This window comes from Corvus hawaiiensis, chromosome 3 (assembly GCF_020740725.1).
Source record: "Corvus hawaiiensis isolate bCorHaw1 chromosome 3, bCorHaw1.pri.cur, whole genome shotgun sequence".
Lineage (NCBI taxonomy): Eukaryota > Metazoa > Chordata > Aves > Passeriformes > Corvidae > Corvus > Corvus hawaiiensis.
Genome location: NC_063215.1, coordinates 7,309,217 through 7,335,405, shown reverse-complemented (window position 1 = coordinate 7,335,405; position 26,189 = coordinate 7,309,217). Strand labels below are relative to the sequence as shown.

The following is a 26,189-nucleotide window of genomic DNA, read 5'->3' as shown; positions in this document are numbered from 1 at the left end:
GGCACCGTGGAGAAACAATTTTTAAAACTGACAATTCCTGTGAAATGTTCTGGTAAAAATACTTCCAGTTAATAACACAAATAATTGATGAAGGGAGATATTATTTTGTTTAATCATGTACTGTTATTCAGATCAAAGAATCATGGAATGGTTGAAGGGACCTTAAAGATCATCCCGTTCCACCCCCTGCCATGGGCAGGGACACCTTCCACTATCCCAGGTTGCTCAAAGTTCTGTCCAGCCTGGCCTTGAACACTTCCAGGGATGGGGCAGCCACAGCTTCTCTGGACAACCTCGGCCAGGGCCTCACCACCCTCACAGCAAAGAATTTCTTCCTATCATCCAATCTAAACCTACTCTCTTTCAGTTGGAAGCCATTCCCCCTTGTCCTGTCTCTACAAGACTTTGTAAACAGTCTCTCTCCATCTTTCTTCTAGGATCCTTTCAGGTGAAGCTTTCTTTTCAGCTTCACTGAAACTCTCCTCTCCAGCCTGAACAATCCCAGTTCTCTTACATTTCCATAAAATACTGAAAAATGGAGAAGAAATGGTTGATTTATTGCATCACCAACAGAAGAGCTGGAAAACGATTCCAGGACCATTCTTAACCAGCTCAAAATACTAGAAACCACTTTTTCAACTAGTTTTTTTACAGCACAAGAAAACATTACATAAAATTACATCAAATTCTACAAGAGGAAGCTTTGCATAGAATTCTTCTTTCCCCCTTGTGTCTCCTTGACAGTGCAGGGAAAACATGAGCTGGCCCAGAGTACCTCATAGCAGGCAGGAAAAGGATCACCTACCCCCTCTAAGGAGAAGGAGATCCTATCAGCCTACAAAATGTTTCCCATAAACTGGGGGGTGATGGAGTGGGTGTGTTTGTGTGAAACCAGTCAAATGCAAGAAAGCAGGAGTCTTTCTCAAAGAACTGTCTATAGAGATAGAATTGCTGAAATGTGTCCTTAGACTGCACATAAGCAAAAAGCTGAATAAAAATCATAGTTCAATAAATAAGCAGTAAAAAAAAAACCTCTGTGAAAAACAAAAAGGAAACAACAAAACAACCACAAAAACCCCCATCACACACACACACACAGAGTAAAAAACAAAAGCAGGAGATGATGAAATGAGATATTTGTTATGCTCACACACCAGCACTATTCACATGTAACAGCACCATTATTACAGTAATTACCATGCATAAGCACCCAGAGAAATACTGGTAATTTCTTAGGGCAAAACTGAAACTCTGGCTATTAATCCTCTACAGGGGCACACAGAGCTCCCTGCACTGGCTCCTGATACCTTCAGGATAGACACCCAGAAGGAAAAGAGCCACTGCACGCCTGATTTATGCCCCCAATGCTCCAGAGAGGAGCAATACAGCCCCACACTCCACGTTTATCTTCACAGCATGAAACCAAACAAGCTGAGCTTTGCTGCTGCTAAAGACACAAGTGACTGTCCTGGGATACAGGAAAAAGAAAGGGAACTCAGGAGGAGATGTAAAGCTGTTGTGAATTCTGCTGGGCCACTCAATTTCATGTATAACATCTGAATTATGTCTGAAGGTGTAACCTAAACTACCCTATCTAGCAGGGCAGACCATTCAAGCTTTCCAACAACTCTCACCACTTTCATCAGCACAATAAAGGCAAGTCTTAACAAACATGTAATATGCAGATATCTTTATGGAAACGGCAGTAAAACTCAAAAAAGCTTAAGGGTTACTTAATTTTTAATCCTCCTCCCTACTTTAAAACTAACCACCTAGACTTCAGAATCCTACTTCTGAAAGGAACGAGCCCTCAGCTCAGCTCAGCGAGTGCATCCCTGGATCAGAAATTGATGTTAACATCTCTTCTATTATATGGAGTTTAACAAACACACACAAAGAGCGAAAAATTGTATTATCTCAAGGTGTCTTTTAGAAATGTAACTAGTGAATAAACTTAGTTTAACTAGCAGCTCTGTTTCTGTTTATGATTTTAGATCTAGAGTGTCTCTTCATCATTTCTTATTTAATAAAGTACATTTCCTCTTTTAACACCATAAACACATTGAATCAGTAATTAAACTCACCAAATAGTAGCCAGCTGAGTCTGTGAAAGATTTGATTGCAGAAGGGCATTCCTTGCTTGAAATCCTTAGTGAAAGCGTAGAAGATTTTTATTAAAATAAACACTTTGTTCAAAGATTCACATGAGGCAAAAAATGGGTCACGAACTGGGGCATGTTTCCTTTTAATATTAATCTAATCCATTTTTATCTGTTGGTTTTACTTCCAGGCTTAACAACAGGCATTACAACCTGAACACAATGAAGATGTGAGTATTCTCCTGTACCTTTTTTCACTCAGAGCACCTAACAGAAAAGCTGACATGAAAAATAGATATTTATGGTAATCCCCACAGCTGTCACAAAAGCACAGCTGACTGTTTGCCTAAACCTTCAGCTATCACCTGGAGAGCTTTCCTTGGTAGCAAAGAACCATATACATTTCTAGGCAGGTTGAGGAAACCTTCAGCCCAAAACTGACTGAACAAAACCAGCATTCATTTCTTGAAAGAAAGAATTGTCCTCCTTTTTTTGTAGGCAAGGGAACTGAAGCAGAGTGCTCATTCAAAATGGGAAATCTAACTAAGACACGCAAGACACACATATTGACTTTACACCTGCTGACTGCTTGGCCAGTGTTCTACTCTCTGCATTACACTGAGGGATCCAGTTTTATAGGAACTTCTGTAAAACTCTCCCCTTGTATTAACTTTGTGTGAAGTCTTCTGAAGCCACCATAATGCCGTCACTGGAAGCCAACAAGGAATGACTCTCCTAAAATACTTTGGAAAAATTCCAATCAATGGCTGCAGTTCTGCAGTGTCTTTCCCAAACTGCTTTCTTTCAAAAGATAAAGCCCAAGTATCTGAGCATTGTCTAATACAGGAGCACACGGCACAAAAATGATGGTGAATGTCCCCCATTTTCACAAGAAAGAGTTTCAGTCCAAAGAGTGATGCTTGAAAAACACCTGCTGACTTTACAGAGCTGAATTCCACAGCCTTGTGGTTCTCAGGCTCCTCTAGCACTATCCCAGCACTGCCAGGCTTCTCTTTGCTGCAACAGCTGCTGTAGCTTCCCCAGTGTATTTGGCTCTTCCAGGTCTAACACAAAGCCCAAGTCAATGAACTGATGGTTATTTCCATTTCTTGGCTGGCTGAAACCCACTCTCTCCTGCACAGGTCTGAACACCAACATTTCAGCTTTTATTTCACATGCAAGTCAAATCCCAAGCTGGGATTCCATCCCTCAGCCTGTGATGTTCAGAGGCAGGAAACACTCTGGTTTTCCCAGACCATACCAAATGCCATACTCACCTGATAAATATCCACTCATACTTTTATCAAGACTGTTAAATTTCTGTCTGTATTTTAATCTGGAGGCCTGAGGAACTGCCCAGTCTGAGGACGTAATCTTTGGTGAATTCCCAGCTAGTGATGCACTAGAGGAAGAATTTGAACTGCAATATAATTTCAAAACAAAACAGAAAAAAAAACAAAGCAAAAAACCAAACCAAACCAACCAACCAAATATTAAAAGAGAACCAAAAGAGAAAAAGAGATAAAGAAATAACTCTAAATCACTTGGCTTAATAAAGAGGCATTGGAACAGAAGATATATAGCATCTTCCAGTAACATGAAACAACTTCCATGAAGTTTTACTTCTGCTAACTTGCTATAAATAATTTCATCACAAATATGGAATTTTACAGTGAAAGTAGGGACATCTATCTATAAAGTAACGACATGTTGAATTGAAAATCCTGTTCCTTTGGTATCACAGGCACTTATGCACATAATTGATTGTTCTACCACTGTAAAATAACAGTATAGGAAACCACAAGAAAACACCTCAACTTTCCTACAAGTGTTTACAAGGGCTGTGAAGTGTTGGGCCATGTCTAAGTAACTTTAAGAGGCATGTAAATGAATAACCATGAGAATAAAAATGGATCTGATGAACTCATAACCAAAAGCAACTTTTAAAGCTGTTTTAGACACCATATTCCAGCTCTACCTCTTCTTTCTGTTAGTGACAATGACATGCTGAGTGGAGATTTTCCAACTTATTTTCTGCAGAATACTGCTGATGGAAGGTTTAGATATACCCATAAAACTTCCATCTAAACTCCCAGCATTTTCAGTGTCCCATCTCTGAAAATCAGATAAACTCAGGCGAATCCAGCCTTCCTTGTTTAAGGTAATCCCCTGCTCTGTCAAGTAAAAAAAACTACTTGAAGTGTTATCCAAGGCAATACAGAATGCTGACAAAAAAAAAGCCTCTCCAGCACAATGCTGGATTGACATCCCCTGCATGGAATGAGACAACATGATGGTGAAAATGCTGTCAACAATAACACTGGAGAAGTGCTCCTTTGTAAAGCTACAGCACTAGCAGAAGAAAGCTTTCCAATTAAAAAAACCAGAACAAAACAAAACAAAACAAACAAAAAAATAACCCAAAAAAGATTATTCCAGGCACATGCCAAGCCTACAGTCATCTTACAGGACATCTGCTGACATCATGTGTGTGAGGAGCCCAGATCATGCACCCCACATGTCCTGAATGGGCAGCACGGAGGTGCAAGAGCCTCTGAGCCACTTATGGAACTGAGCTGGGGTGGAGATGCCCTCAGGACTATCTTTGGGAAACACCCCTGGATGCCCAGCTGGATAGACATGCCCAGTCCCTCACTTTAGTCTATGGCAAAGCTCTAAAATCCATGAACCAGAGCAGATGATTACAAGGATTCATAACCTTCTATTATTCATAAAATAAATTCACACATAAATATTGATAACAAATCCTATTCTTATGTGCCTGCTGATTACATGGTGCCTTCTATAATGAATGAGCACATAATGCATAAACATTGCTTTTATAACTACTTGGTAAGATTTGTTTCTATTTAGTAATGAGGTACATTCCCTTCTTTTTGGCACTGCTCATCTGACCTCTTCATCTACCTTGGATATTTTGTCAATTTACTGAAAACATTACTTATTGTGCATATAAAAACAAAATCTGTTTTCAGACTTGATAGGTCATATTAGATAGACTGATTTTTAATAAACGTACTTTGAAAATAGAAATGCTCCATAAGTTTTGGAAAGTAGACTACTTAAGTGTAAGATACAGCCATTTTAAACTTAACTTCCATACCTGCTAGATCCCAAATCAATTAGTGACTGTGCCTTCTGCATACTGGAAGCACCAAATCCTCCTGCCATGGGGCCTAAAGAACCAGTATGAGGCAGCGCTGGAACAAACAGAAACAAGAAATTAACCCCAGAACTGGAAAGCAACTGGGTATAAGATAATGCTTCATAATCAACATTCACTTTGATAGAAGTAAGAAAAGATAATCAGTGTCTTGTTGTTATGATTAACTAGTTAGAACAGAATTAACAAATGTGAACTTTGGAGAAAAAACATTTGTAGGGTTTTTTGTTGGGTTTTTGTTGTTTTTTTTTTAAACTCACATGCATGTGTTAGCATTCCTGTCTGAAATTAGCCACAGGGAAAATAAGACTCACAATTCTGAAAGCAAGTACTGGACTGTGCTATACTTACTTGAGGAGAAAGGTACGGACAAAGGCTGCAGAAGGCTGGATGTTCCATTTGGCAACGAGGAGGTACTGACAGAAGGCACCAGGGGAGCAGAGATAACCAAAGGAGGAATGGAACTCATGGAGGTCAGAGACATGGGAGCTAATGGTGTGATCGCAGACACAGACGTTGGCATGGACAGATTTGGCATACTACCCATTCCTAGAGCAAAACCCAATAATTCATGGTTTAACATGGCAGAGGCTTCAGCAAGAAACGGGGTCACTTATGTGAGGCAGAAACTACACAAAGCAGCTGTTGTCTGGAATGCAATGAGTTAAAATGGATGCTCATGTACAATATTTACTTTTTCTCTTAATTTAGGCAAGACAGCTCACAGGAGAAAATATACTGAAGAGCAGGAATTTTAAAAGAAATATCTTGACAAGCAAATTCATTCTCAAGGTAGGTTTAGCTACTACTTCACAACAGAGTAAGATCTGGTTTTCTATAGTTGCAGCTATACCTAGTTCTCAACAAGCCTGGCCCCTGAGAGAGAATTACAACCTCAAAAGCTGTGACAATGCTCTACAGGGAAAAGCTGATGCTGTTTCTGAACTAAGTCTCTTGCAAGTATCAGCCCTGGAAGAATCCATAGGGGCGAAAAGTCCCTATTAGGCACCCATGCTTAGCAAAGGATTTCCAGAGGCAGCTGCCTGAGGCAAATTAGGACACTTGAATTACTGGCTGCATCTTGTGGAAGACAACAGTGCTGGTGAGATGATGGAAAGTTAATAGAGGTAACTGTATGCCAACCACAGCTCCCTGTAAATGCATGCCCTTGTACCCAAACACATGAGATTTGGTGATGAGCAGACATTTTAAATCATGTATGTAATTAATATATGCATACATTTAATTTCAGCATAGAAGTGTGCACTTATTTTGTAATCCAGCTGGTCATTGTGAATATTTTGTGCTACAAAACAACACAATAACAAGCTTGCACTGAATCCCCAGACACCATTAGGAAAAAAAAAGGTCAAAGTAATTCTATTCAGTTAATCATATAACCAAAATAGACAATCTGATTCATTTTGAAAAAAATATGTAAAATAGCCCTTCTACCAAAACTCTGACCTTTGATTAAATTTAACTTTAAAATCTCCAAGTATAAATAGGTGGCTGAGTAGGAGGGAGACAAAAAAAGACCATCAGTACAAAATGAGAGCCTGCAAGTCAGATGGCAGATGTGAATGGCTTTCCTGTCAAAATTTTATAAATGTTTTTCTTAACTAAAAGTCTTCAAAGAATCAAATTATCAAAAATATCAAGAAAGTGACCTGGTGAAATTCCTAAATCAGAATATCTTTTTTTTTTTTCACACTGATTCACTAAACTTTCATGGTCAGATTAATGCTTTTATTTGGCTGCAATTAACTGTGTTTTTTTACCTCTGAACACTAAGTAATTATATATTCATAAGTACCAAAGCGAGCTGACATTAGTGGTGAAAATACTGGAGTTTGTTTCATGACAGGAGGGAGAACTGAAGGCAAGTGCTGTCCTTGCAATTTCAGCTTGATGAGTTTCATGGCTATAGAGAACTCCAGTTGATCCATTTTTCCATCCTTGTTCAGGTCCGAGAGTGTCCTTAAAACAAAACAAAATAAAATTAGAGAGGAAATAGAAATTTAATTTTTTTAATTACTGAGAAGCTTTCCTATCAGATTTATTTACTGGTTTTGCACAGGAAAACAATAAATTTATTGCAAAGTAAATTTTCTTCTTTTGACAACAGTCATACGATCAGAAGTTTGAGTACCCACTTTGTCATCTGCAGAATTCAGTTTTGAGTTTGCTGTATATTAAATACTTAACTCCTGATAACGCAGGAAAACTTTTGGGAAAGCAGAAGTCTCCTGCCCAGTGGATACACTTGCTGCCTCTGCTGCAAGCCTCTGCCATGCTTTTCTCTATGCTCCTAGCCAGAATAATTATTTTAAATTAATCCTTGGTAAGGTAAGGAATTAATGCAAGAATCTGGAACAGGAAGCAAGAGGATGCAGAAACCTCCTAAAGGCACTATACACTGCTATGAAAACTTCAGTAATTCAGTGTGGTGAGGTTTTCTAAGCCTGATACCCACACTGTGTTCTTTCGACACTTCTTCAAATAAACTTAAATACAACAGGAAACATATTCAACAGTGCATACATAACCTCAAAATTTCTGGTCATACAGATAATACTAAATTTAATTAATATTTACACATGAAAGGACCAAGCACAAGACTGTAAATAAAACTGGGAGAAAAAAAAAAAATCAGACTGATGTTAAGATACATTTTTCCTTTGATTTTGTTACTGTTCAGTATAAAACCCCAAGGCCCCACAGAAAAATTTCCTTGCCCCTCTTTCCCAGGCACTGAAGTGTCTGGTTTAGGGGTGAACATGGTGGTGCTGCTGGTTGGACTTGATGATCCCAGGAGTCTTTTCTAACCTTAACAATTCTGTGATTCTATGTGTCTGAAGGAAAACTAACTTGCATTTAGTTATTTTCTTTAATACTTCTACACAGGTGGGTTCTTTTTAATTATTACAAGCCTCAACACATCTCTTATCACATACAAGTCTTGGTAACAGCCAAGTACCCAAAACTGAGCACAGGATTCTAGTGAGGACTGAGGGGTTACAGAGAAGAAAATGTTTCAAGTGTTGCACTCAGCACATGTATGCTGCAAGGAACAGCACTTTTCCCAGTTCCTGTATTAACAGCACTGCTTGGTATCTCATGTATCATAACTGTCCTTCTACTAACTTCTTCTGTCACCTTGGACTTTTTTCTTGTCTTCTACTTTCAGTGTATTTCAAGCACTTAATACAGTATTAAAAGGCTGCGTTCAGCATGATCCAGTTTGAAATAACGATGTAAAAATTACTGGTTTTTAATTAATTGTTGGTACACATATGGGCTGAATCCTTCCTCTAAATTTAGTAAAATTAAAACAATGATTCAGACAACACTCTCTACTTTGACTGCTGAAAGCCTCTTTGAAACAACACAACACACCAAAGGTAGTATTTGAATGCTATGCATCTCCTATCTTAAAAAAGAAAAACGAACAGTAAAGAATACCTTACCATATTTCAGCAAGGATTGAAGATGGTAGACCTGATTGCAAAAAAAAGGTACGTGCTTGATCACCTGTGATAAACAAGGGAAAAAAGACAGACTTTCACACCAGAGACAGATTTTTGAAGAGCTCAGCACTCTCTTGGGGGATCAGGTTCTTGAAAGAAATCCTCATGCTGGATGCCAAGCTTTCCAGGGTTTTTTGTCCAGCTTTTCATACTGGTGACAGTGATTGTCACACACCCATGTATTACATAATTCCCAATCTTTGCTCTGAGAAGAAATTTCAGATAGCTATGAAAACTTTAACAGGTCACAAATCAATGGCTGCCAACATCTTAAAAGATGCAAGAATTAAAGAATGACTGAAAATTTAGTCCCCAATTACTTACGCAGGAAAGGATGAGCATGCCATTTCTTTCCTTCTCTATCCCATCTAACTTGGGCCAGTATTGTGTCTCTAGAAAAACTAGGAAAACACCATGTTCTAAACAATATTCTGTTTTGTCAGAGAACACCCACCATTTCAGTATTTCAGTGAGGGAATGGGAACTGTTGTGCAATCCCATACCAAGTTCCACATCAACTGGCACACATAACAAAACAGGGACAGTGATGTTTATGCCTACATCTGAGTGAATTACAGATGCTTAAGGCTAAGACTTCAGGTTACTCTTTCAGCTCTCTCTTCCCTTATATTCATACACAATCTTTTATTTCAAGCATTTGTCAAATAAATAACAAAACCTGCAGATGTAGGTGCAGGCAAGAGCCCAGATGTGGCCTAAGGGTAGTCCCTGAGACAGCGTATTTTTCAGCTGGAGGTAAACACCAACCTCCCAGTACTGTTTGGCCGAAGCAGGAGTTAGGTGCTACTTAGCCAGAAGATGTGCATGTTCCATACAGACAACTTCCCACTCTCTCCTCAGTCTTTTCCAGCCTCAAAAGAGGAAAAGCAGGGCCAGTGGAGCAACTACACAGGGCATTAATGGATAGCTGGGTAAGTAGGGGCCATCAGGGCTGGTCTTTAGTGCCCACCCACACACGAAGAATTCTTAAATTAAGACATCTTTGCCAATGAACTTGACTCCTTTGTGATATCACAAGCACATTTTAAATTTAAAACCTGCAAATTCTGAGGTGCATAGCAATGTGACCCAATTGTTTCAGAGGAGAAGCAGCGGAATGCAACTGGAACTGACAGCAGGCCCCTGCAAAATGCTGTTAGTCCACTCAGAACCTGCTGAAGCCCCAATGGGTAATAAATTTCAAGCAGCTGCTAACAAGGACAAGCTGTCAGCATCCCTCTCCCTGCCTCATCCTCCAAAACAAAGATACCAAACAGCACAGCATTCTCTCCTCAGACTGAGGAGAGCCACTTCTGGTGTGTCTGGTGTCACTTGCCACAACAGCTACTGTAAGAGCTCCCTGGCAGCCTCCTGTGTGAGCATGGATTTTGCCTGATACTCTCTGGTTTTTGAAACTAGACAGAATGGCAGCACACAGCTGATGGCTGCAGAAGTGACAGGGTTAAACCAAACAGCTTTCCTGTCCCCGACTTTAGAGGAAAGCTTGTTAAGTTTACTAATAACCTGTGGCTGTTTGGCTGAAGAATATGGTTATTAGTCACACAACAAAGGGCTAGAAATAGGATGCAGCTCTCAAACTGTTTTACAGAGATAGGTATGTGTACACAGAAGTTAATGTGTAATGCAGAGCCTCAGACCAACCTGTAATGTAACCTCCTGTGGGTTTAAGGCTATCAAACTGCTTGTCATGCTTGGCCCGCTCTTCGGAGGTGATGGCCCATATGTTTGGCCCTCCTGGGGGAAAAAAAAAAAAACAACAAAAACAAGCCAATAAAAAACCAGTGAACAACCAAATGGATTGAAAACTTCCAAAAATAAAGCACATCACTTACAAAATAAAAGCTTGGCTTTCTCAAGAGACAAAGTTAGATGCGGACACACCCAGCTCCTACCAGTTTGGCAAGGACGTTATGCAACACAGACCTGCTTCCCAGATGTGCAAGCCGAGCTGAGACAATCCCCCAGCCAGACTGCTTCACCCTCGTCTCTCAAACAAGCTCTGTCGTCCTTCGAGCTGGTGCAGAGCAGCTTCCTGTTGCTGCTGATTGATTGCAGCCCGAGCAGGATGTGTCTCACCATCCCCTGTGTGAGCCAAACACTGCCCTGGCTCACTGACGAATCTCGGTGTCCCCCAGGTTCTCATGCACCTTTCACACCCTTCAGCTGACAAAAAGATTTACACTTGTCTTTCCAACACTCTAAAAACAAAATTGGGACTGCTAACAACAGTAATTTGGTTTTGTCTGACAAAGGAGTGACATTTTGGGCTGTTTTTTTTAAAACAGTATGCAATTTCCACTTCACATTTTTCAATACTTTATGGAGTATAAAATATTACAGCCTGACAGTAGGAACGAGAAATTACAGGGAATAATTGTGTTTACGGAGTGGTGCTGGTAATACCAGGCAGAACCAGACGGACTTTCAGAAATGCCCCAACCTGCTGCATAAAGGTCAGGGTGTGTGTCCCTTGCAGGAAAAGCAGCTTGCCAGAAATAATTTGGTTTGTTTTTTAAGTAGGAGGAAGTTTTAGTCAGGAAGTTCTTGACAAATATTTAATTTTTCAAATCAATGAATGCAAGAATTAGCCAAAATTCTGAATGGAACCACTCAGAAAAGCATTAAAAGGTTATGACATGAAAAAACACTTCTAAAATTACATTCTGCTAAGAATTACTACTTCCAAAGATCTGTTAATTTGTCGAGTGTTTGTATTGCTCACTAAAAAACAGTCAAGGGAATGAATAATTCTTCTAATAAGATATTAACAACTTGCTTTAAAAGCCATAGCACTTTGAAAGAAAGTTACTATAAAATGTTTCCTCTTCCCACATAAACCTTACTTCAAAGCTTTGAACCTCCAAAGCTTCAAGAGGTTTTTACACTGTTTTTCAAAGAATAACAACAAAGTGAAGGGACTGTGAGCTGATGTACTGGACAATATAGACACAGTAATGATGTTAATCATCTCTCATCTGTGTTTTTCTACATAAACAAATACATTTTCAAAAAAAGACCTAATGTCTCCTCTTAAGACGGTCCTGTTAAAACTGTTTCTCCTTGCATGTGTCCAGATTTAATTGTTCACTCTTGCTACTTTAGTAGAGAAATAAAATAGTTAAAAAGACCAAAACAAAACAGAAACTCACTGGGGGGATGCGTAACAGAAAAGATGTGAGGACATTAGGATACAACCTCTCTACACTTAAATTTGGAGTTTTTCTTCCCTCTCTTGATATACCAATTTTTGTTTTAGTGTGGCATCAAGGAAAGGGTCTTCCTGCACATTACATGTGAAATTGCACTTCAAGACCAACCCCCCCTTGTTTTTATTCTTCTGATTAAATGAGTATAAATAAATCTAGATTAGATACTGATAATAAAGTGAAGTAAATCTAAATCAGATGCCTAGAAGTCAATGGGCACTGTGAGCATTACTGTAAGACACAAATGAGGGCAACTTACACCCAACAGCAAAATTTAGAGCACTCAGAAAATTAGCAGCACTTAGATTTCTTTAAAGTGCTAATTTTAAGATATAATGTGGTTATGATTATAGAAATTATCTTGACAAGATGAAGAAATGCTCCTAAAGCTGCCCACCAGCAACTTCAGAGAACTTGACCACTTTTTTCATTTATGGAAAACAAAATATTAACAATTTTCCTTCTATTTAATAGAAGGAAATAAAATAATAAAACCCAAAATATTACATTTTCCTTCTATTTAATACTCCTCTTCGAACATCTTTTGAAAGAGGTTACTGCAAAACTCCTCGCCTTTTTGATATCAACAACAGAAGCATTAAGACCACCACAATATATTCACATGGTCAGTGGCTGCAAAGTGATAAAAACACAGTAACAATTGATTGACCAGAGTTATTAGCATCAACATAGCCCCTCTAGAGAACCCAATTTACATGGTAAGGTAACTTTTGTTTATATATGCACAATTTCTTATTTATATGTCATAAATTAAACAAGAAGATGGCAGTCAATCTTGGAAATCTAATATATTTCTGTATTCAAGGAGTTGTTTTACTATCTGGTAAATTATGTTTTCTCTCCAACTATGAAATTCAAAGTTTTACACAGCATTGTCTCAAATGTGTTAAAACCTTGCAGAGGTCAGTAAATCACCAAATTCACACCTGTAGCTGGATGATGATTAAAATCTCATTCAAAAAGTGATTCAAGATCCACATTCACCCTTCATTCTCATTTTTGCCTTCCTTAACAGAGCCAAGAATATCACTGTTTTTTGCACACTTGATATTTTGCACACTTTTACCACTGGAAATGCATCTTTAAGGTCCTTTCTGATCCGTGCCTGTGACTCTATGATTTAGTCCAACACCCCTGCAAGGAGGAGGAACATCTTCAGCCAGACCAGGTTGCTCAGAGCCCCATCCAACCTGGCCTTGAACACTTCCAGGGATGGGGCAGCCACAGCTTCTCTGGGCAACCTGTACCAGGGCCTCACCAACCTAGTAAAAAATTCTACCTTACATCTATTTTAAATCTACAGTCTTTTAATTTAAAACCATCACCCCTTCTCTTATCTCAATTTAGGTCCTGCTGGACTGTTTGTCCCCATCCTTCTTACAGGCCCCCTACTGAAAAGCCACAAAAAGGTTTCTCTGGAGCCTTCTCCAGGCTGAACAACCCCAAGTATCTTGCAAGTATAAATGTCATTAAAAAAAAAAAATTGACTAAAACCACATTATTATATCAACAAGTGCTTCTACAGCCTTCCACAGTCTGAGTGAGTCAGTGCAAGCAGCTGTCATGGAATGGCAATAACTACAAACACACATTACCAAAAGTACATTGTGAGAATGCTTCAGGGAACTGAATATACACCCAGAAAACACCAACCTGCTAAAAATTTATCTTCAAAAGTAAGAACAATTTCAGATTATCCCTTTCCCTAAAGACAGAAACTGAAAGTCTTATTTTTCTGGTGATTAATTCCATAAAGATATGCTCTCTGCTGGTTTCTTTATCGGCATGGAAGAAAATGCAGTAAGTCTTAAAATCCAATATATAAAAATATAGATTTTTAAAAATATGAATAATTACAGCAGGAATTAGGATCTAGAGAACAACACACCTTTAAGTCAGCACAGCTCTCACAGAGGAATTTTAGTGCTTGTCTGTAACTGAACAAAGTCACAGAAAATTAAGTTTTACCCTAACATCACTTGAGAGAGAATGTCTGCCATCTGCAGCCTGAACTAGAACAGGCCATTGTTGTCTGAATAGAGGTTAATAACTGTTGGACAATGAAAGTATTTGTGTAAAATTTAAAAAAAAAAAAAAAAAAAAAAAAAAAAAAAAAAATCACCAATGCTTCTGGTAGGGTTCCACAGTGAAGGCAGTCAAACCCCACCCACACTTATTATTTAAAGGATTCACTGTTTTTTTCAACTCCCACCCCATATGCCACAGAAACAAGCTAAAGAGCACAGCACAAGAGGGAAGGCTGAACCACTGTGAGGGGTTATATTTAGCTTAACCAGGTGCTCACAGCTCTTTTGATGCTACCACTTGGTGATACAATTAAGAAAAGTAAAATCTGCATACAGAAAAGCTCATATTAAGATTCCTCAAAATACCATGTGAAAATACCATACCAGTCTATCTGAAACAAACACTTTGAACAACGGGACTCACAAGGTCTTGGCAATTCCACAAAGCACATTGCAACACCATTTGCTAAAGTAATTGTTGTGTTTACCTAAAGCACAACCAAGACCATCACAAAAACACAGCCAAAATTAGTCTGAAACTCAGTTCTCCTGTGCCAGCACCATCAAATCATGCTACAATCCTCACAAATATTGTGACTTCTTCCCAAACTACCACAAGTGGTAAAAATGGACTGCTGAGAAGAGTTACACTGCCTGGTTTACACACAACCACGTTCTGCGCATGCTGAACTGTGAGGAAGGGAAGATACTCCTTTTCTGGGAAGGGCAAAACTTCTGGAAGAGTCAAACATCTGCCATCCAAGATGTATCATCTAAACTTATCTGGCTTAGCTCAACAATTTTTGCACTAACACACCTTCAGTTCCACTGTTGAGAAACGTCTTGCCCGTAAATCAGATCAAATGAATTTTGCATAGAGACATTTCTGCTCTTCTTCCTTCTGCACGGCCCCAGTCCTCACTCATGGCAAGTCATGCATGAATCACAAACCAAACTGCAGGTGTCTGCTCTTCACAGACACCTCTCTCACCATAGGATGGGCAAGAGGCAGGAATCTCCTTGACGGAGCAGTGCTGAACCTTTGGCTCTCCAAGCAGCAGTGAACTACAAAACTTTTACAGACCAGTTCCCCAGCAGAAATCAAAATACAGTTTCTACTACATGCTCCCATGAGAGGCTTTTCTGCAGACAATGATTAGTGCATTACTACTTTTCCGACTCAGCTTAAATTTCCTGGACATTTTCAAGACCTAAATAGTTTTTCCCGACTGTAGCTGATAAAATTTTGGAGGGGAAAAACAGTACAGTCTCTCTGACAATAAGATATCTCATTAATTCATTATTCTTCAAAATAGGTTACTTTAGAATCTTAACTGTTGTGTCATCTTACAACTTCATACATGAAGGAAGAGCGACCTGAATGAAGCAAACACTGTATTTGACTACCCTGCATTTTCAGGAATCAAAACTCAAGAAATGCTGAACTCGAGAGATTTTCCCCACAAAGACTTTCCCTAGAACAGAGTAACTACTGTCTTCACCTGCTTTTTTTGGCTTATGAAAACCCACATGTCTATATTAGTAAGACTTTTGGAAGACAAAGGTCAAATTTTCTTTCTTTCTTTCCTAGAGAAGGTTGGTACTGTCAGAGAAGACTGAATAAATGTCAGCACTGGCATTTGTTCTCGATACCAAATATTGGAAATCTAGACTTGAGGTCCAGAAATGTCTCTGCAGATTCCCTATGCCAAAACAGAAGACTAACAATGAAAGCTCCTTTACTTGCCCACTCCAAAACTCCACAACACATCCAAGAGTTCAACATCACATGTGGAGTCTGCCCATGTAGAAAGTCCATGTGGAATGACAAAGACCCAAACACTGAAAGCTAAATATGATTTTAGCCTATTTCAAGACTTCTCTAAGGATGAAAACATACATGCTGGCCTCACCTTCATGTAACAGGTAGTTCTGTAATTCAGTGTGGCAGCACTCACAATTTTGTAGTCTTGGAAACAAGCAACTATGCTGGTGATTAAACGTCTTCAGTTCCTTCAAGTTAATTTTAAATTAAAGACACCTCTCTAGGTGAGAGTAGGGAAGTCTGCTTATGGCAGGATCACAGCATTTCAGGAGAGCTTCAGAAATGTCTTTACAACACTGCATCAGACAGATAACCTTCTGAATAACATAAAGGACTTGCTTTGACGGGCTGCCAACATCAAAAGGGAAACAAACACTGTTCTTTCCTTAAAATGGTAATTACCATTGAAAAAGAGGGGAGAAAAGAAGGTGCAGTCCTAGAAGAAAAGTATATAGATTTGAAAATACTCTGTAAGACCTCTGCCACTGGTTAGTACTGCCCATAGGCAAAGGGTAGCTATAGTGAGAACGGCAGGATTACTAATAAGGAAAAACCATAAGACATTTTTCACATTCTTCAAAGAACTGTCCTTGTTTCTCACTCACAGCTGTTGCTTGTTTTTCTCTAATAAAAACCATGCTCCTACGACCTACAAAGTTAATTAACTCCACAGAGATAATAAACCTAAATTGAAAGAGCATTCCTTGTACATATAAATCACGAGGATTAGACCACCACCTCTTTAACTATCAAAAAACCTCAGCATAACGCTTCATAATGACCCTAAGTAAATATTTATCCCTGTGTTTAAAGACAGGGAAATTTCAGCACAGACATGCAGCAACGTGCCTCAAGCTGGCACCCCAAACAAGGGGTTTTCCTTAATGCAACCAGCAATCACATTACATTCTCCTATTAGGAGCCTCCAGAGAGTTGTCTGGTCTAGGACATACTGGGATAAATCTAATAATTCCAGTCTTTCTGTGTTTGCAGATGAGTTTACCACAGAAGTATTTATTACAGATTGGATTTAATGCTCCCAATTGAGATGTTGAATCAGACTTCTAATTTTTCTCAGGGGTGAGTAAACACTCCAGGAGTCGGAAAATGGACAGAACATTTTACCATTAGTCTGAATTTGAGATTCCTTATCAGTATTCTTGCTATTTTCAACATTTGCTTCCCTACTTCTCTGTTGATTCTATATATCAAACACAGGAGAAAAATTACTAATAATCAGCATTTATCCTTATTTAGGTGTGCTAATGTGTTATGAACTACTACTGTGGTGGCTTTAGGTCCATCCCAAAGCATCACCTGCTCTTCCTTGAGGATTGCACCTGCTCTTCCCAACTTCCATGATCTGAGGCCATGGCAGGAGCCACATACAATCTCCTTTCACAATACATACATTAATCCACCCACTACTTATGCTACCAGAAATGCTCCATGGAGGCTCTCAGTCAACACGAAGGCAGCTGTCAGAGGAAAAGAGTATCTATCTCTGTGCTTAACTGTAACTTCAGCAACTTCTTTTAGTGTGCACAGAGCTGAAAGGGAAAACTTGTAGCTAAAGCATGTTAAACACAGGGAAACATGATTCTCCTTCAATTCTGTATTTTCATTTAATTTACAAGAATTGTACCCACTGAAGCTGATAGAATTGTTAAAGATTTTCAAGCATCTCTGGTGTGTTAACCAAAAATAACTGGTACCTGCAGACAGGTTGTTAAATAGTGTCAGGCACACTGTCTTAAGTGACAATGTAAGATGTAACCAAAAGTATGTATTCTATCACCAGCTGTTAAAACCAGGTGGGGCAGGGTTCTTTATCTCTTCCATGACACATCCCTGGTAACTTCCTCTTCTGCTAATGGGCCACCAAGCCTCACTGCATGGCTCATAAAATTACATCATCCCATTGTGAGATGCTCTGCCCAAGGGGAGGAGCTCTGCCCAAGGGGAGGAACCAAGCATTGGATATTATCTGAGGTTTGGAACACCACACTCAGCCCTTACCTACTGGGTTCCCAGAGGACAAGAGCTACATAACCACCACTGGACCTTCAGAGGAGGACCAGACCCTTCTACAGGATCACTGCCTCAACAGAACCACATCTATCACCTCAAGAGAAGTGCAGCCACCCCTTAATCAGACTGCTGCCACCACCCTGCCCGGCAGGGTGTCAGGTCATATCCTGACTCTGTCAGGTCAAGCCAATGTTTCTGTATTATTGCCTTGTTATATGTACTAGTAAAGAATTGTTATTCCTATTCCTCATCTCTTTGCCTGAAAGCCCCTTAATTTCAAAATCATAGTAACAATTCAGAGGGAAGGGGGTTACATTTTCCACCCCAAGGGAGGCTCCTACCTTCCTTAGCAGACACTTGCCTTTCAAACCAAGACACACAGGCAAAGCTACAAGATTTGGCCAAGCAAAACTTGTTCAACTGAAAAGTAAACTTACAGAAATGTGGACAAAGCAACAGCAGCCACACTGCATTTTAGGGTACAATTCATATTCTTTACATTATGTACAGAGTTTCCAGGTATTTGGTAAACTGGGAACCTTCAGGTTGAGCAGTTCACTAAAACAAGATACTGAGCTTGTTTATACTATCCACCTGCTCCTGTGAGATGTGGTGCAGAATTCTGCCTGGTGATCTTGTCACTGGCAGCCCCCACTTTGATACACAAAATCCATCCATAAAGGAGGAACATTAGAACACAGAACACTCTGTGCCATGCAATGATCTCAATGTAGAAATATAATCCTTGCTTTTAGAAGGAGTATAATCCCTAAAACAATTTAGGGATACATAATAGTGTAAGCCATGCTAACAGTATAGATCCAATTATTTTCTGAACTGTACAGCACACTTGACTATTGCAAAGCACTTAAACTATCAATTTATAACAGCAGGATAGTATTTCTACACTTAATAAGTATCACAGAATCTTTTAGCTCATTAAGGCTATCCATTTTCAGAGATCCTTTTTAATGAAATTATTGCCAATTCCCCTGAAACCCCCCTGAAAAAAAACACACTAAGGAAGCAAAATACTAAAAAAAAAAAAAAAAAAACCCAACCAACCAACCAACCAAAAAAAACTGGCTTTAAAGTTTTGTTAGAGCTCTACTAATGTAAAAGTACATTAGGAAATGTGCACTAGAAATGTGTATAAACTTGACAGTACTCTGAACTGCAAATTAACATGCTACCTTTTATGCTAATTTTCTGTAAAATTATGGACAATTTAGTCAATATGATTTTTTTAAGTTTTAATGAAGCAAGTTTCCTACTTCTCATCAAAAAGTGCAATCACTGTAGCATGCAATGTTGGTAAACTCATCCTTTTTTCTTAAGAGTTAATTAACTTTGCCTTTTCTTACATGAAAAAGTTGGCGCACAGAGTTGGGCCTAACCTAAGCCTTTGCCAGATCTAGATTCAATACCAGCAATTAATATAAAATTATTCTCTGCCTAATTCTGGAGAAGCAATAACACTGAAATCAGCTGTAGTCGCTGAGTTACACTGATGCAGCACATGAAACAAGCCCATTCTTCTATCCAATGACAGCTCTGTCTGTGCCCAGAATCACAGAACCACAGAATCATTTTGGTTGGAAAAGACCTAAAGATCATCAAGTCCAACCATTAACCCAGCACTGCGAAGCCCACCACTACACCATGTCCCTCAGTGCCACATTTACACATCTTTGTATGTGACTGCACCACTTGGGCAGCGTGCCTGAACAACCCTTTCAGTGAAGAAATGTTTTCCCAATAATCAATCTAAATTTCCTCTGGTACAACTTGAGGCCATTTCCCCTTGTCCTGTCATTTGTTACTTGTGAAGAGAGCCCGACTCCCCCCTGGCTGCACCCTCCTGTCCTGGAGTTGTGCAGAGCCAGAAGGTCCCTCCTGAGCCTCCTTTTCTCCAGGCTGAGGCCCCTCAGCTGCTCCTCACCAGACTTGTGCTCCAGACCCTTCCCCAGCTCCGTTCCCTTCTCTGGACACGCTCCAGCCCCTCAGTGTCCTTCCAAAATTGAGGGGCCCAGAACTGGACACAGGATTTGAGGTACATCCTCTCTGGTGCCCAGCACAGAGGAATGGTCATTTCCCTAAACCTGCAACTCATACTTTTGGATGGATTTTAGAAATGGAAAGAAGAGAAGAAAAAAATCACACCAACAAGGATCTTTCCAATGGCAGGTATGAAAAGGTCAAGTGAGCAATATTATCATGGCATAACATAATCATACTTTGCCAAATTCTCTAGCTTTAAGACCTGCCTCCATTTGCTTTTAAGGTGAGCAAACTTCCAGCTCACAGCCTCCATGGCCTTCCTTTCCAGCCTGACACAGAAGATGGAAGAGATGCTTATCCTTCAGTTAAGGACAAGTCAGAAGCTTTTTTTTGAGTAAACTCATCAACCTGTATAGTACCAAAGCATTCCATGAGGAAAATAAAAATTTTTAGTTACCATGTTTGTGAAAAAAGACCACCAGAGCTTATACAAAACATTTCTAATCCTGGAAAATCCCTTTCCACGATTTTATGCTGCTGCTGCTCACCAGCATTCAAAAAACACCCCTATAATATAATTAAAAATTTACAAAAGGACAATTTGTTTAATTATTGTCTAGCAAATCTCTGTGGAGTGCAGCAAAACTAATAAGATTCAAGTGAGTTTCCATCTGTGGCAGCAAATAAATCTTTTTGCACCAGGAGAAATGCAGGCAATAAAAACACCAGGCAAGACGATGCAAAATGAACCTTGAAATTAGGTGCAGTAAAGGAAGTTATTCTCCCACGAAGACATACACTTACAAAATCAGAACGGCATTCTGTTTCAGGAATATCAGGTCCTTTCTAGTAATTTTTGTAGTTCTCGTCCCTATCTGGTCACTGAGTAAAAACCACATTTCTGGGTTCTCAGACTTGAGGAGGAAGTCTGGGACCAGGAGGAAGGCTGATGGGTTATATTTACAATGGAGGACTAGGATACAGACTTGAAAGCGAAGAGGAAAACAGGTGAACTAAAAAAACCAACAAAAAAATTACACATGAAGGGTAGGAGAGAAGAAAAATATGAAGAAGCATTTCCTAAATGATCTTGGAATAAAATGAAATTAGGAGATAATTCAGGAAAAAAAACACAGTCCTTCCAGCAGAGACTGAATATTCCCCCAGCTGAGATCCCAGCACAGAGCGACAGTCTGAGCCAACCATGTGGTGGTATTGCTCCAGGAAGTCTCCTCAGCCCCAGGGCAGCTCCTGAACCAGAGGTAGTGCCTCATTAGTAGAAGGAAAATCTACCTTTCTCTAATAATTTAAGGAATCCACGACCTTTTGTCAGCTTGTCACGGTTTTCACTGTTTATTTGACACTGTGCAAAGTGCTCTGTATGATTGATATCTGCCAATAGTACTTTCATCTGATACTGGTTAATCCTCATGTTATCAGAGAATAATTACCATTCCCTTGCCTACAAAATAATGGATGACCTTGGGAAGGTGACATCTACTGTTTCCACCATCCCCACCCTTTCTTTTCCAAGCTGAAATGTCTAGTCAATGCAATTAATCCACATAAGGAAGCTGTTCTGTATCTTCAATCACTTGTTACTCTACTCTTTGTAACTTCTAGTCCTGGCAGAAAGAAAAAATGGAGGGAAAACTGGAAGAAAACACAAAGGAAACAGAAGCAAGTATAAGAGTTTGCTTAAACAGCACTCCTTAGAAGGTTAAATTACTTATTAACAGAACCTGCCAACTATATCCAGCACATATACAATATTACTTTCCTAGCACGCATGGGGGTTTGATTTGAAATATAATAAATTGAAAACTGTTTAATTTATGTTCATACAACCATTGGTATCAGTTTATATCACAGTCCCTAATTCTGCCTCGCCAGTGGCTCATAGGGACATTTTGGGGCTAGAATTTGGAACAGAATTCTTCCCTGGGTATTACAGTTATTACAGTTTCTCAATTGCCAGAAATCACCAATTTGGCAAGCTTCTTGAGCCAAAAAAACCCCCAAAGGGGAAGGAAAAAAAAAAAAAAAAGGCAGCAATCATTTAATAGCCATGGCACAGATCTTTCCTCCTCAAGTTTTGATTCCATGTACTGGTTCCAAAACATCTTAAAGACCGTGAGTTCTGAAAATGAGTTGTGAGTTGTTCATTGTGTGAACGTACAAACAACCCAACCAACAAACCAACCCATTTTCTTCTGCTAGCTTAAACTCAGTCATTTCACTAGGCATCGTGTTGCTTTTCAGCTATGAAAAAAACCAGTGAATATGCCTTCTCTTGTTAGCATTTTCTATACTGTTATGGCTTTACAGCTTTTTAGCTGTTTCTAAAAAAACCCTAAATTATCCTTAGCTGTCTCTAAACTAAACTAAACAACTCTCATCCATTTAGTCTCCCTCAGCACAGGAGCCACAACCTCTCTCTGGCTACCTTTTTCACAGGTATCCTTACTTTGTGTATAATTCCAGATCCTTTCGTGTAACAGATTCTGGCAACTACAGAGTGGATCATTTCCAGAAAAGCGAGCTTAGTGAATGTTATCTTCAGGTCAGGTTAAAAGGGACTGTCTGTGTATTTCTTAATCCAATCTGAATACAGAGAATACGAGAAATAAGAGGAGCAGAATAACTCTGCTGGCCTTCCAACCCTCATCATCTCCATCAGAAACAGTTTATACATTAACTCACACCTGTACATTTTATTTCCCCAAGCCTGAAGATCTCCTGTGAAACAAAGCACTGTGGAAGTGCTTTTATTTGTTGCACAACAAATTTCACTCCTAGTTGGTAAGAAAATGGAAGTGTACCCTTTTCAGTACTATTATACAAGCATCAACACACGCTGTAACAGTTGCAGAGTTCCATAACAGTGAAACCAGGACTTTTCAGGAAAGACGTGTTTCCTAAAGAAACAACTGTGCGGCAAAGATCGCGATTCAGTACTAAATCATGTTTATGAGAAGAAATGCAGGGAAAAATGTCGGTGCATAATTTAAAATATACCACCTATTATTTATATTTGCACATAAAAGAAACTTTTAAGCAAATTACTTCACTAAGAAGAGCAGTAAAAGTTCTTGATGTTCAGGTAATCTTACCTGTTCTTGAGACTCACATACAGAGAACTTCACATCCCACTAAAGCACAAATGCTTTTAGCTTATTAAAATATCTTCTCTGAAGGTACCCAGCATGAATGCTAGTCCCATGGACACTGATATTCTTTCAGCTTTCCAGGGTTTCGCCCCTTCCAGCTCTCTCAGTGATGATTTAAGGCTACTGTCCCATTGTCAGAAAAACAACAGATGTCCGAAAGAACTGATGCAGTGGAAAGCCTGAACACACAGGATTCCTAATTAAAGTAATAGGGCATTATATAAATATATTTGACAGACCACAATGCCTGAAAAATGTGTTTATTCTTGCCATTATAATTAGTGGGCTAAACCTGAACTCATTCTGCCAATACTGATTAGTATCGTCTATGGCCTGTTCAAAGTGATGATCACAGATGATTTGGGATTTAGTAGATGTTAAGATGGTGCCACTTCACACAATGCTCATCAACCCTAAATTGCAACAACCACATGAAGTGGCTTATCAGAGTAGTGTATTTCCCAAACTCTGGAGTTAAACCTTCAAGGAAATTAACATTTTAACAGTCAGAGCCCTCTGAAACTTGGCCATGTGGTAGATTTATGTTTCCGAGTCTTTTCAGCTAAGCTTTTAGCCCTCTGCTCCATTTTGGGGAAGTATGCAGATCTTCTTGTGTTTTTTGTTTAGGTTTTTGTATGCTTTGAAGAAAAAACTCCAGGAAGTCTCCCTGACATTCAAAATGAATAAAATAGCTTGCATTATAGTATTATTATTCCAGATAAAATCTGTCCTGGGTTTCCCACTCAGTGTAAACTTACTTACCTTATAAAAGCTAACACATGATACTAACAAAACAAAATCTTAGCAAGAGAAAGCTATAGGCTTAGAGTAAGTTAACAGCTCAAGATCTAACACTAATCTTCATTATTATCTAATTCTTCACTACATTACAGGAGCATAGGATTGGAAGGGACTTCCAAGGTCACCATGTGCAGACTGCTGCTTCTCCAAGAAACTCTAATACATTAATTCCTTCCTAAAATTCAAGTTCTGCCTTAAGGCAATCAGATTTCCTCCTTGATCATGGTCCAGAATGTCACTGCTGACAGAACCATTCCCATTTCCAGACCAACTGCATCAACAGCTGGTTCATCTCTTTATACCCTTGTGGTAACACTGTACTCAAAGACAAGTTAGTATCCTTCCTCAATGCTGTTCTACCCAGTAAGAAAAAATAAAGAGCAAATTTATTTACTGAATAAGAAATGCAATGAAATTGAAATTAAAACCCAAAACGAAACAGTAAGCTTTTATCTGGGCAGGTTAAAAAAGGCAATCCCTTTATTCTTTCTCAGTACTTAATTAAATACACTAAAGCCCAGCTCTGTGTCTATTTCACTTCCTGGGTTTTTTCTCCCCCTCTTAAGCAGATAACCCAAATTCTACCCTATAACCCACAAGATGTCTCACCAGTGCCTGAGCAATAGTTCACAGCACTCCTTATTTCATCCACCACATTTTAGGATGCATTTCCTCTCCCTCAAATCACGTAATTACTATGTGATCCTCTAACACATCCGGTTGTCTTTCTCGTTAGTCACAGCCAACTGCTGAATTCCCAGCATACAGCAAAAATTCTTCTAGCCCATAATGGTATGGCTAAAAATCTATTTGAAGGCAGCACAGCAGAAATGTGATGAAATCTAACCAATTATATGCACACCTTAATGTGTAATTCTGGCTGGAAAATTACTCCAGAGTTTGTCATCTCCCAATTTAACCAGCATACGTTTGCTTTTTGCTGATGATATTGCTATAAATAATCATTAAGACTGGCATCATGATAAAATCCATGAAGAATATCACAACTACAGCATTCTGGTCTTAAACTTGCATTTCCTTTCCCTTTTAGCCAGTTACTTCTCTAGGGAAATCCAATCATGGGATCTGTTACACTTCTTCTACAAAACTCAAGTATTGAAGAAGGCACAAAGTGCAACCTTCCCTTGTTAAAACCTAACTCCATTTACTCCATTTAACATGTACCTCCACGTCTAACTACTTTTTCCTCTTAAGATTTCCTCTTACATCTTCCTTGTGAATCATATTATCCTCACGATTAAATATAAATAAGATACCTTGTATTCTGCAACACTACAGCACTATTTCTGACTTGCTAGATTAAAGAAAATATGTAATATGGCAAAAACACTGGAAATCTAATTTTTTGCAGGGTATGATAGTGGAAGATAAACACCCCTCTGACTTGAGCATATGAATTTTGCTCCGTATCAACTGACACCACTGCCCTCACTGAAAGGAAGGATTAATTCATAAATAAAGACAGAGAAAATATTTGCTCTTGTCTTATAACTTCTTTCCTCTTCCTACTTTTAGATGGGAGAACAAGTCCTGATAGCTGTTTTGCAAGGTCTAATTCAGCTTTGTATCTTTATCTACGCTTGTTGATATTCAAGTCTACAGTTTCTGTATCTACAGTGCACACAAGGTGAAGAGTTAGGTTGCACTCAAGCAGCTTTTAATTGAACTCTGATGACCAGGGTTGCTCCTAATTGAAAAAAATTCAGACTGCAAAGCTTGAGACTAACTTTTTTTAAAGAGAAGGTGCAGCAGAACCTGTTGGTGAGTGTTTTACCCATGACACCAGTGGAACCAGGACCTCACAGAACCGCTTCACGTCTGCTTTAGTCTCCAACACACCTAAGTGTGAGAATACAAAACTCAATTCTATTCACAGCAGCACAAAATCCAGTTCTACTTATGAAGGTTTAGAAGCATGTGAAATGAGTTACAACTATTACTTTCTACACCTCAGTTTATCGGAGATATTTTCCTGCTGGACCACAGAAAATTTATATCGAAAGGAAACAGGTGGTAGAAAGGAAGAGAAATGACAAATAAAAACATAAACAAAAAAAAAAGCACAGCCCAAAAATTCCAATGGTACTTAAGTAAACAATGTGAAAGATACTGATCAGCAAATACTGCTTTCCTTGTTCCAGCTGGTCCTTTAAGATTAAATCTCCCCAAACCAAGATCCATCAGCATGGACACCAAACCCTGAACAAATCTAGCCTACCGAAGAAGGAAAGGGAGTTGGAAAAGAAACATCT

At 39.1% G+C, this 26,189-nt stretch overlaps 1 protein-coding gene across 7 annotated transcripts in view; it reads right to left on the bottom strand.

Moving 5' to 3' along the window:
* Positions 1-26,189, bottom strand: part of ITSN2 (intersectin 2) — an 81,879-nt gene that overhangs the window by 39,242 nt on the left and 16,448 nt on the right. For 6 of the 7 annotated variants that reach the window (XM_048296157.1, XM_048296155.1, XM_048296159.1 and 3 more), the window contains exons 3-9: positions 10,476-10,568; positions 8,754-8,817; positions 7,100-7,263; positions 5,635-5,832; positions 5,224-5,320; positions 3,377-3,519; positions 2,085-2,148 (exon numbers count right to left, since the gene is read on the bottom strand). In XM_048296157.1, the coding sequence (XP_048152114.1) occupies positions 2,085-2,148; positions 3,377-3,519; positions 5,224-5,320; positions 5,635-5,832; positions 7,100-7,263; positions 8,754-8,817; positions 10,476-10,568 (823 nt within the window). The remainder of the gene's footprint in view (positions 1-2,084; positions 2,149-3,376; positions 3,520-5,223; positions 5,321-5,634; positions 5,833-7,099; positions 7,264-8,753; positions 8,818-10,475; positions 10,569-26,189) is intronic. The other variant, XM_048296158.1, reaches the window with a different exon arrangement.